Genomic DNA, 13,211 nt, shown 5'->3' with positions numbered 1-13,211 from the left:
GCCGCTGCTCCTTCACGTCTAAAGCAGCTATTCTCAACCTTGGGGTCCCGACCCCAATTGGGGTCGCGAGATGATTTCTGAGGGTCGCCAAATCATTTTGGAAGTCAGCTCTGTCGCCACTTTGTTAAAGTGTTCATGTGTTTTAGTCTTTTTGGTCATTCAATGTCCTTTTTTTGGTCATTTTGTGTGTTTTTTTAGTCAGTTTGTGTCTTTTTTGGTCATTTTGTTTCCTTGTTTTGGTCATTTTGTGTCTTTTTTTGGTCAATTTGTGTCTTTTTTGGTCAATTTGTGTCTTTTTGTGATCATTTTTTGCGGTTAATTTGAGTCCTTTTTTGCTTAATTTTATGTAATTTTTTGGTAATTTTGTGTCTTTTTTGATCATTTTGTGTCATTTTGTGGTCAATTTGATTCTTTTTTGGGTAATTTTGTGTCTTTTCTGATAAAGTTATTACTTTCCAAGGAATCTCTGTCTTGAAGCTGACTGTTACACACTCAGGAGGTCAGAATGGACCTTTAAACTTATAGCAAAGGACTTACATTAAAAGTAACAATCAAATATAAAAAAAATATATAAATGCACAGACAGAGCGATGTCTCCCGTTAGAGGTGTTCTGGGCACATCCAACTGGTAGGAGGCCCCGGGGAAGACCCAGAACACGGTGGAGGGATTATATCTCTCTCCTGGTCTAGGAATGCATCGGGGTCCCCCAGGAGGAGCTGGACGTTGTGGCTGGGGAGAGGGACGTCTGGAATGCCCTGCTTAGCCTGCTGCCCCCACGACCCGGCCCAGGATAAGCGGAGGAAAATGGATGGATGGAAAGATAAGACTCTTGTGACTCAATGTGACCAGTTTCATTCACGTATGATGATGTTTGTCCACACAGATTTGGTGTATTGAATACTACTGTACCACCCTGTGTGTGTGTGTGCTTACCAAAGTAAAGTTGTACATTCTGATGGAATGTTTCATCTGTGTTCTTGCAGTGATGCTGTACATCCAGCAGAGGGAGCGCTCTCACTGTTAATGGACTGAGCTACCTCCATTATGTGTAAGACAAAGCTACAAGGATATTAACTCTAAGGAGTTTTGGGCTATTTTGTCCATTTTTGAATTATTTCCATCCTGCCTGTATACACCACTTAAAAAAGTTTAAATGCCATGTTGGTATATTTTTTGTCAGCACAACCTCACCTATATGACCTAATAATAATTGATTTTTTTATTCTGACTTACGGGATCAACATTTTAAACCAAAAAGAAACAAAAACCAACATAAATGTGATCTTGTGATTATGTGTGGTCCTGTCATCAACTCTGTTTTTTTTTCTAGTGTGACTATTTTATTTGTGTCTTGTGTGTTAATTGTAACAATTTTGGTCATTTTGTGTCTTTGGAAGTCATTTTGTGCCTTTTTTTGTGTCTTTTAGTTATTTTGTGTCTTTTTTTTGGGTCATTTTTTGTCTTTTTTCAGCCATCATGTGTTCTGTGTTTTTTTTCCGTCATTCTGTCTTCTCATTTTTGTCTTTTTTGGTCATTTTGTGTCTTTTTTGGTCTTTTTGTGTCTTTTTTGTGCCTTTTTTTAGTCCTTTAACATAAAATGTGATTTTTAATCTTTTTTTTACTTTCAAAACACTCAATAACAACTCAATAAAGAATTTTAAATGATGCAAATATAACATACATCCAGTTCTATCATTTTATACTAAATATATTTGAGCTTGTCTCCAGTTTTACTTAGTATATCATCATCAAACTGAAACTGGCCTCATGGAGTTTACAGCCAGAACTTTACAGGTAAATTTACAGTGTGCTATTTTCTGCAGTATTGTAAGCCACAAAATGCTCATATGTGTTGTTATGGATGGTATTGACAAACGGCCTATTCTGTCATTTTGGTACTCCAGTACTCCAGTAAGACTGGGATATACATAGTTACTTTCACACAAATTCGTCAGATTTCTATGTTTCTTTCCATTTTAACCCTCTGGAGTAACCAAAAGCTCCAAAGCATGACTTCTTCATGACATCCAGACTAGAAAACAAAGCAGCGTGGAGCCCTACTGTAAATTTACCTCTAAAGTTCTAGCTGTAAACTCCATGAGGCCAGTTTCAGTTTGATGATGATATACCAAGTAAAACTGGAGACAAGGTTAAATATATTTTGTATAAAATGATAGAACTGGATGTTATTGAGCATGATAGTGAAAGTGACACAAAATGACCAAAAAAAAGGACACAAAATGACTCAAAAAGACACAAAAAAGAATCAAAAGACAAAATGACTTTAAAAAGACACAAAAAGGGAACAAAAAGATACAAAATGTCCAAAATAGACAAAAAAATTACTAAAAAATACACAAAATGACCAAAAAGACACATAATTATTGGAAAAGTCACAACAAAAGACACAAAATGACTACAAAATACATAAAATTACGCTAAACACACAAGACACAAATAAAATAGAGTCCCACTAGAATAAAAACCAGAGTTGATGACAGGATCACACACAATCACAAGATCACATTTATGTTGGTTTTTCCTTGTTTCTTTTTGGTTCAAAATGTTGATCCAGTAAGTCAGAATAAAAAATAAATTATTATCAGGTCATATAGGTGAGGTTGTGCTGGGAAAAAAAATATACCAACATGGCATTTAAACATTTTTAAGTGGTGTATACAGGCATGATGAAAAGGATTAAAAAATGGACAAAAAGAGACTCCATAGAGTTAACATCAGTTCCTTACTTTTCTTCCTATTTTCCCCCCCAATCCTTCCATCTCTCCTCCCCTTTTCCTCCAACCTCCTCCCCTCCTCTTTCTCCCTTTCTTGCATTCTTCTGGAGGAGCAGCTTCCTTTCACATTGAAGAATGGAGGAGATGAGTGAGGCGTCATTGGCTTTCCCTGTCAGGGTCTTCACTCTGCAGGAGGAGCACATGGAGACACATGAGAAGGTAACCCTGCAGAGGGCAACTTATATATACTGCTCTCGCTTTTATCAGATGCATTTTAAGTAAATCAACCTGGTTCTCGGTTCTAGATTTATCTGTTGTTGTGTTGTGTTGATGTGAATATGGACATTGTTTGGAACAGGGTTTGCCATTACACAGAAGTGGTATTTTGCTTAGATGACAAACCTTATATGTACATTTACAGTGAAATCTGAACAATATTCTACCATATTGATGTCATACGTGTCATACTGTATATTGCAATCCAATCTGGGAGATTGCCATTATTTGTGTGCACATGTAAAAAAGAAATTCTGCCACTTAATTAGCGTTCATTTACACAGAATATATGTTTATAGTGCGGAAGTGCTTGTTTGTTTTTCATCAGTGTAGCAGGTAATACTATTCTTTACATTCTCCATGATCCATATGTTCACAATTGATCTATAAATTTGTCATACTGAGTGTCAGTCCTGTAATTTCCATCCATCCATCCATCCATCCATCCATCCATCCATCCATCCATCCATCCATCCATCCATCCATCCATCCATCCATCCATCCATCCATCCATCCATCCATCCATCCATCCATCCATCCATCCATCCATCCATCCATCCATCCATCCATCCATCCATTGATTCATCCATCCATCCATCCATCCATCCATCCATCCATTGATTCATCCATCCATTGATCCATCCATCCATTCACCCTTCCATCCATCCACCCTTCCATCCATCCATCCAAGGAGGTGCAGGTCCAGGAGGAGGTGAGGAGACTGCAGCAGGTCAGTGTGTGCAGGCAGGGAGCCCAGCAGGAGCTCACTGTGCTCCTCAGCATGGGACTGGAGGCTCCGCAGCTCACTGTGCAGGATGGTGAGCACACACACAAACACAGTGTAGTAAAAGTGTGGTAAAGCTTTGGAATCACCGTTAGGGTGTCATCTTCATCTTCTGAAATGTTTTCAGTCAACAGAGCATCACTCTTCCAGTTCACTGTTTCCAATGAGATGGACAGCTGTCAGGTCGGAGCACAGTCTTTCATGGTCACTGTCGGCAAGCTAAGCCTTCTGCTGCAGTTCAGAACTCCAACTGGTCAGTCCAGTCTATGTTTAAGCTCATACTGCTTGTCATGCTGGACTTTGTTTTGTATTAGTGTGTCAGGAGTTCTAACATCCTGTCCTCTCTTACTCTCCAGATATGAAAAGCTTTCAACACGTGTTAAAGAGAGGGAGTAATGGTGAGGCTATAAGAGGTTGCACAAAAGGAGATGAGAGAGGAAACAAGGATGGAGAGAGGGGTCAAAGGAGACATCCCAACATGTTTGAAAGATGGACTGAAAATGCCCCAACTCAGGGCTACGAGGTAGGCCACTCAATCATCTGACTGCAGGTGCATGGACAAATAGTCCTGTTTGCTCATTATCGTGTGTGTGTGTGTGTGTGTGTGCTTTTTATCTGACCTGTACTGTCCTACAAAGTCTAACTGCAGTAACTACATTTTTGTTTAAAATTGAGTTATAACTAAAAATTAACTCCTTGATGTCTATTTTATCTTGTGACAAAGTTTTAGATTCCAATTTTGCTTAATAATGATATAAAAACCACAAAATCCAACTCAAAACCAAGCAGTAATACATACTTAGTTATTAGTATACTAATTTAAAGATACAAATAATAGAAATTATAAGTTTATTTGAAACGGAAATTATTATCTAGATAGTGATGAAGTAAAAAAGTGAGATACAATTATATTAAGACTAAAATATAACATTACTTTATTTTATATACTTTATAAAAGTCGGCTGTGGCTCAGTTGGTAGAGCGTTCGTCCAGTAACCGGAAGGTTGGTGGTTCGATCCCCGACCACTGCAGCCTACATGTCGAAGTATCCTTGAGCAAGATACTGAACCCAAAATGGCTCCCGATGCTGCGTTCATCGGTGTGTGAATGAATGCCCTGGTAGCCTCGGCCACCAGTATGAATGTGTGCGTAGTGTGTAGTGTAAAGCGCTTTGGATAAAAGCGCCATATAAGTGCACCCCATTTACCCATTATAATATTAAGTGTAAAATATGCACGTCTTTGAATAGAGTTGTTAAACACATTTAAATACACTTATAACAAAAATAAATTTGAAAATGTTTATTCACTGAAAACAAAATATAAAAGGTGAAAGAAGACAATAACATTGTTGTTACTCCTCTCTGTTTTTGCATTACAATTATAACCTTTTACAGCAATGCAGTGACTACGTTTTTGGGGTCAAAGGTCAAATAAATCATCATGATTTTTGAGCATAAAAATTACATCATCAATAAGTGTCATATCACCAATTTGGCCAAACATGTTAAAAATAACTTTAAAGCATTTTTCTCCGTTTTACTCTTTGCATAGTTACTGCAGTTAGACTTTGTAGGCCAGTGTAGGTCATCATATATGATAATTATAATTATAATTATTATTATTATCATATATGTAATTACGTTCAGCCGCCAAAGCACCTTGTAACTGACCGACTCCTATTGTCAAATGCACTGTATGTCCCTTGTGCAAGAACCCTTGTACATTTTTTTATGTGGGCATGAATAAATATTTCAAATGTGTGTGTTTGTGTGTGTGTGTGTGTGTGTGTGTGTGTGTGTAGTTTCACAGCTGTCTGTCCCAACAGCAAAGCCTACTGCATGATTATCTGAGGATTGCCACCTACCAGAGAGCCATTTTACTCAATGAGAGTGACTTCAGAGGCAAGGTGACAGCACATCATATTCTGTTTATTTCACATAAAGAAGTGCTGCAGGTCATTGGGTTGCCTTCTTCTTGTTGGTAACGTATACTCATCATAGTAATTGCTGAGTGAAACTGATTTTGTTGAAAGCTCCGGTACATTTTTTCCTTGCACACACTGGGAGTGATTTGGACTTCAGCACTGAAAGGGAGTTCAAACCAACCTTAACCCATAAGAACCCAGACCTGTTTATCCTTAAAGGAAAATTATGAGGGATATACCAAAGACCAAGTGGACCACATAGAACACATTTATGATGTTTAAAAAAAAAAAAAAAAAATACTACCCCTAAATGTCAAAGATCTGTGATGTAACATATACGATACATTGGGCGTTTATGGAATTTATGTTTATTATATTTCTTATTTTAAAATAAATAAACTGGACACCTTTTCTGCTTACAGAAACACAAATTTGCCTTTTTCTTTGCATCTCCACAACATATATCAAAATGGTGACAGAATAGAATAGGATTATTTTTTGTTTATATTTGGTCAAATGTACTTTAAATTAGGATAAGCGGTTAATGGTAATGAATGAATGAATGAATGAATGAATGAATGTACTTTAAATTGAACAGCAGAGTATATAATAATTTAAAATAATTTAAACAGTGAAAATAATTGAGTGGCCTATTACCATTGTCACATCAGGTTTTCGATTTTTAGGTTAAAAGCCCGATGTGATGTATACGTCGTCACAGCAATATTTTTGTTACTTGTTTTATAATAATTTGTTCAGGAAATATGGTCAAAACAGGTTAAATGCAATACAACCGCTGATAAGCAATTATTCAATAGTGTGATAGCATTCAAATCGGGTGTTTAAAATAAACTGCTTCCTACAGATGATGCTTTCTACAACATTAAATAAAGATAAATGATGGGCGCAACCAGCAACCTCCCTGTTTTAGATCCTGCAGGGATCTTTGTTGCATGTCATCTCATCCTGCCCTGTGTGTGGGTAAAAAGGCCTGATGTAAGATGGCACAAATTCTACTGGTTTGATTTAAAGAAAGTGTTGAAAACATTTTGGGAATTTGTCATTTTGACCTTTTTTCCATGATTTCAACCTTTTTTTGTCTTTTTTTTTTTTACTTTTTTCTTGTGACTTCAACTTTTTTCTTTTCATTTTGACAATTGTTTGTGACTTCAATTTTTTTCTTTTAATTTTGACCTTTTTTTCCATGATTTCAACTTTTTCTTTTGTACTTTTTTTCTGATCTTGAATAATTTTTCGTGACTTCGACTTTTTTTCTGATTTTGACCTTTTTCAATGATTTCAACTTTTTTGTCATTTTGACTTTTTCATTTGACTTCAACTTTTTTATTTTCATTTTGACAATTTCTTGTGACTTAAACTTATTTTTCATTATTTTGACTATTTTCTACTTATTTTTACTTTTTTTCATGATTTTGATTTTTTTCTAATTTTTACCTTTTTCCCATGATTTCAACTTTTTATGTCCTTTTGATTCTTTTTGCGTGGCTTCAACTGTTTTTTTTTTAAATTTTGACAATTTCTTGTGACTTCAACATTTTTCTCATGATTTTTACTATTTTCTACTTATTTAATTTTTTTTTCGTGATTTCAACCTTTTTTTCTAATTTTGAATCATTTCTCGTGACTTCGCCTGTTTCTTATAATTTTGACCATTATAACCAAGGTTAAAATTGTTTTGTATTTTTCATTAGTTTTAGTTTTAATTTCGTTGTGATTTTTTGTTTTCAAATACAGTTAGTTTTAATTGCAATTTTTAGAGTGAGTTTGATCATTTTAATTAGTTTTAATAGTGAGTTTGTCAGTTTTAATAAGTATTTGTTTTTGGAAAATGCTTAGTTTTAGTTTAGTTTTTATTAGTTTTAGTGTTAGTATTTGTTGGGTGCCAGATTCAAAAAAGTCACAATAAATGTTGCCTTTATTTCCTTTGTCTGATTCATCTCAGCCCCAATAAGTTTATTAAGTCATAAAACCAGATAGATGAATAGATTTCATATCAACCAAAAAGGTTTACATATGAAAAAAGGTGACAAAGATGAAAATGAAGGACATTTTTACTGTAATTTTAGTTAGTTTTGTCACCTCTATACTGTTTCAGTTAGTTATCGTTTTTTTTTTTTTTACTTTTCGTTATTTCATTTGTTTTCGTTAACTATAACAACCTTGATTATAACAAAATCTAGGTGTATATGTATGTCAGTAGGCTAACCAGTTGCCCCTTTGTCCTCCTGTGTCTTTAGGTGGTTCTGGATGTGTGTTGTGGTTCTGCTATCCTGTCTTTCTTTGCAGTCCAAGCAGGAGCAACCAGAGTGTATGCTGTTGAGTCTGACCCAATGGCCAAGTATACACAGGTCAGTAGATGTGAAGCCTCCATCCTCCATCTTTGTCATTATATCAGCCTGATCTCACAAAATTACGGCACAACTTTTTAACACCAAAACAGTGCCAATGTAAATTCAAAGGGGATCCTTTTACGTGCCAGGCACAAGGATTCCCTGGGTTAACAACGTCATGATTGAATTACGTTGTTTACGTAAGATCTGTTGTTACAGTTTGTGAATCATGTTTTGTTTTTTTTAAACATAACTTACGTTTATTACCTAACTTAAAGCAATTCACAAACCGTGGCTCACGGTTTGTGAATTGCTTTATTTTTCATAACTTACGTTGTTTACGTAACTTATGTTGTTTACATTACTTATGTTGTATACGTAACTTATGTTGTATACGTAACTTATGTTGTATACGAAACTTATGTTGTATACGTAACTTATGTTGTTTAAGTAACTTATACTTATATGACTTACTTCACCCTCGTAACGACTTCACTTCCGGCATTCACGTACATATATGTATTTACTTTTTTTAAACTCTTTTATAACAATTTAGGTTTTTTTGCCCTAAACCTAGGTCTGTGGTTTAGTAGCCTATGTGTATGTATAATGACGTGTGCTATTTTTAGAATGTTCTGCTGTTTCACAAAATAACATGAAATGACCATGACCAGCATAGAATCCGGTGTTAAGAAGTTGTGCTGGTGGCACATAATTTTGTGAGATCATGTTGCATTATAAAGTCCACTTTAAGATAGTGTAATCTCTGACAAGTTTAAAAACTGGTCTGTGCAGAACATAAAGCATAGGATCTTTTAGGATCCTAAACTGTGAGCTCACATACACAGTTTGGAGAGTAATGTTATGTGTTCTCTAAAGAGAAACCACAGCAGTGTGCTAGATGGCTCACCCACACACATAGAGTACATACATCACATGCAGAGCGTGGCATTCTGGGGAGTTAATGGGTTGCAGCAACATCTGGCCCAGAGTTCAGTAGGATAGGGGCTGCAGAGAGATGCTGATGCACACAGCACTAAGCAGAGACCGATACGTGGGGATTATATCTGCATTGGGTCAGATTTACCTGCTCCACAACAGGTCATCAGTAGCTCTGAAATGCTCAACACTCCATAAAGATCCAAGAGATGGTGTATAAATGAATGGATATTGATCCTTCTACTTTTTTTCCCCAGGTTTTGATGTGTCTTTTTTCCAAAAACACTTCCAAAATCTGCTAGACTGCTGGATAATCCAATCCCCAGTTTTAAAGGCTTTCTTAGAAAAAGTCCCATAAAATAGAGTCCTGTGAATTATCCAGAGGACCCACAACATTGTTTCTGGAAAGACGTGTAATGAAAAAAATCACTTGTTGTAAGTTGCTTTGGATAAAAGCATCAGCTAAATGAGATGTAATGTAATGTAATGTTGAACTGAAATATTTCAGTGCTGTGGACACCATAAGATAAACTGCTTTGAACTTCTACTGGTGTTAGAGGCAGACAACTCAGAGAAATATATCTTAACCTTCTGGAGTCCACGAAAGCGCCGGAGCATGACTTCTTCATGATGTCATAACGTAAAGATTAAGCAGCATGTTTCCCTCTACATCAGTAGTTCTCAACCTTTCTGAGTCGCGACGCCCAATTTAACATGCATGTTGTCAGCGACCCCCGCTCACTGAACGCAATCTCACGCACACAGTTCAGATCATACAAACTCAGTTGATACGACGAATTTTGGACAAATAATGAAGCAGACAACAACTAAAACATCTCTCTGTCTGTGCAGTTATATATTTTTTTATATTTTATTGTTACTTTTAATCTAAGTTTTATGCTATCAGTTTAAGGGTCCATTCTGACCTCCTGAGTGTGTAACAGTCAGCTTCAAGCCAGAGGAAAGTAATAACTTTGGTATTCGTCAGAAAAGAAACAAAATTACCCAAAAAATAACCAAATTGACCACAAAATGACCAAAAAATTACATAAAATTAAGTAAAAAAGGACTCAAAATGACCACAAAAAGACACAAAATGGCCCAAAAAAAGAAACAAAATGGCCCAAAAAAAGAAACAAAATGACCAAAAAAGACACAAATTGACCACAAAATTATCAAAAGAAGACACAAAATGACCAAAAGAGATACACAATGACCAGAAAGAACACAAAGTGACCAAAAAAGACACAAAATGACCAAAAAAGACACAGAATTACCAAAAATGACCAAAAAAGACACAAAATGACCAAAAACACGAAAACACATGAACACATGAACACTTAAACACAGTGGAGACAGAGCTGACTTCCAAAATGATTTGGCGACCCCCAGAAATCATCTCGCGACCCCAATTGGGGTCGGGACCCCAAGGTTGAGAATAGCTGCTCTAAAGTACTGGCTTTAAACTCAATGCTAGATTTAATTTGATTATGATAGGCCAAGTAAAAGCGGAGATATATATTGAGCAGATATTTATAGAACTAGATGTTATCCGCATTTAAAATTCTTCATTGAGCATGATTGTGTTTTAAAGTAAAAATAAAAACATACATTTTAGGTTTCTTTTTGGTTCAAAATGTTGATCCTGTAAGTCAAAGTGAAAAAATAATTATCAGGGCACATAGATGAGATTGTGCTGAATAATATGATACCAACATGACATGGTAAACATGTTTAATTGTTATATACAGTCCAAATAATATATACAAAAAAGAATAATGATAAAAACAAAAATAGCTCATGAGAGTTTAATTTTAGAGCTGATATCTAGACATTTTCCATGGTTTTCTTGATAATTTTGGTTATTACCAATAAAACCATGGAGATCAGCTCTTAAATTAAACTCTCATGAGCTATTTTCTTATTATTATTATTATTATATTTATATTTGTCCAAACAAATAAAATGAATAAGAAATTCAAGAAAACAACTGTCTATTTTTTTTTCATGACTGTACATGCAGAATGACTCCACAGGGTTAAAACCTGGATAAATAAAACCAATGGTTTTGGAATTAAAAGGCTAATTGATTTTCCCCACAGATAATATCAGTTGGAGCACTTCTAAAGCTTGAAACATTAATTTACATGACAACCATTTATTCTTTCAAGATATCATAAAAGCTCTAAATCAGAGGTTCCCAACCTTTTTCTTGAGGGACCCACATTTTTACCATTGAAAACTTTGGCGACCCCCCCATTGTCCGTTGCTTCTATGAAGCTGAACTCAATGTGACTTTCATGGTACCCTCTCTTTTTCTTTTTGAGATATTCAGCATTTTCATCTCCCTGACACTTCACCATTTTTCCATTAGCTCTGTGTTTCTGTTGTTAGGTGAGGTTACTGCTAGGTGAGGTTACCGCTAGGTGAGGTTACCGCTAGGCAAGGTTACCGCTTACCGCTAGGCGAGGTTACCGGTAGGTCAGTTTACCGATAGGCGAGGTTACCGCTAGATGAGGTTACCGCTAGGCGAGGTTGCCGCTAGATGAGGTTACAGCTTACCGCTAGGCGAGGTTACCAATAGGTGAGGTTACCGCTAGGTGAGGTTACCACTAGGTGAGGTTACCACTAGGTGAGGTCACCTGTGTATACTGCAGGGATGTTACACGTCCTTATTTTCGCGATATAGCCTTTATTTTTAAACTTTTCTGTAGTGATTTTTCTATTTAAATGAATAAACGTTTAATGTAGCCCTTATTTATTAGGGACCGAGCACTACCAGTGCGAGGCCCCTATTGTTATTGGTCTGTCCTTCCCAAAAATGAATCGCTAATTTGGAAGCTTTATAATATTCAAAAACTCACCATATTTGGAATAAACGTCAATCTCACGTGAAATTTACGTGAGATAGTGTTCGCGGGAATGGGCGTGGCAAAATGACTCACTAGCGCCCCCTAAATGTCATTATTTCACACTGCTTTGTCGTAGACACACGAAATTTGGTACATACGTGTATCATGGGAAGACGCACCAAAAAGTCTGGGGAAGCTATTCTCTAAAACGTACAGGAAGTCGGCCATCTTGGATCGAATGTGGCATTTTCCCCATTTCCACCACGCATACTTTAACGAACTCCTCCTACAGATTTTACCCAATTGCCTTCAAACTTGGTCAGTAGCAAGGGCTTTGGGATCAAAAGTTATTGAAAGCTTTACCGCCGCTCACACTATGTGGCCGTGGCATGGCGGCAAAATATGGCGTCTCGCCAAAAAACAACAGATCTTTATAACTTTTACATACTTTGTCCCATTTGCTCCAAACTTCTCATGCTTCATCACAGTCCGGCCCTTGACACTTCTAAATAATCATCTTTCATCAAGCCCCGCCCCTTAATGCTTTATCCACGCCCCCTTTCATAAAATGACCACGTTGCATACTTTACATAACTCCCCAAACAGATTTAATCCCATTGACTTCAAACTTGGTCAGTACCATTACAAGGCCTTGGGGAACACAACTTATCAACACCTTCACACTATGTGGCCGTGACATGGCGGCAAAATATGGCGTCTCGCCATCAAACACCAGACTGGATAACTTGACCATACATTGTCCAATCTGTCCCAAATTTCTCACACTTGAAGAGGGTCCAGCCCTGAACACACCCACATGTCAATATTGACAAACTGTCATAGCGCCCCCCGCTGGCTACAGGAAGTAACATGTTTTACACCTAGCCCGAGCAGTGGCTTTCACATAGAGACACAAAATTTGGTACACATATGAATCATGTGGAGACGCACCAAAAAGCCTCTTGGAGCCATACCTCAAACCCAACAGGAAGTCTGCCATCTTAGTTTGAATATCACAATAGTCAGCGTTTTTGCCCATTTCTACCTCGCATACTTTAACGAACTCCTCCTACAGATTTTACCCGATCAACTACAAACTTGGTCAGTACCATCACAAGGCCTTTGGGATCAAAAGTTATTGAAAGCTTTACCAATGGTCACATTATGTGGCCGTGGCATGGCGCCAAAATATGGTGTCTTGCCATAACACACCAGAATGTATAACTTGACCATACATTGTCCAATCGGTCCCAAATTTCACACACATGATTTGGCTCCTGCCCTGACCACACCCACGTGTCTATATTGACACCCAGTCATAGCGCCCCCTGCTGACAACAGCAAGTA

The 13,211-nt window shown here is 36.8% G+C and overlaps 1 protein-coding gene across 1 annotated transcript in view; it reads left to right on the top strand.

Annotated features, from left to right (window-relative positions):
* Positions 1 to 444: 444 nt before the first annotated feature.
* Positions 445 to 13,211, top strand: part of carm1l (coactivator-associated arginine methyltransferase 1, like) — a 33,987-nt gene continuing 21,220 nt past the window's right edge. The window contains exons 1-8 of the mRNA XM_059327642.1: positions 445 to 860; positions 985 to 1,049; positions 2,853 to 2,955; positions 3,722 to 3,830; positions 3,924 to 4,049; positions 4,153 to 4,319; positions 5,600 to 5,704; positions 7,981 to 8,091. Of these exons, the coding sequence (XP_059183625.1) occupies positions 2,872 to 2,955; positions 3,722 to 3,830; positions 3,924 to 4,049; positions 4,153 to 4,319; positions 5,600 to 5,704; positions 7,981 to 8,091 (702 nt within the window). The 5' untranslated portion in view covers positions 445 to 860; positions 985 to 1,049; positions 2,853 to 2,871. The remainder of the gene's footprint in view (positions 861 to 984; positions 1,050 to 2,852; positions 2,956 to 3,721; positions 3,831 to 3,923; positions 4,050 to 4,152; positions 4,320 to 5,599; positions 5,705 to 7,980; positions 8,092 to 13,211) is intronic.

This window comes from Centropristis striata, chromosome 24 (assembly GCF_030273125.1).
Source record: "Centropristis striata isolate RG_2023a ecotype Rhode Island chromosome 24, C.striata_1.0, whole genome shotgun sequence".
NCBI lineage: Eukaryota > Metazoa > Chordata > Actinopteri > Perciformes > Serranidae > Centropristis > Centropristis striata.
The sequence above is the reverse complement of the archived record's forward strand: the minus strand, read 5'-3'. Positions and strand labels throughout refer to the sequence as shown.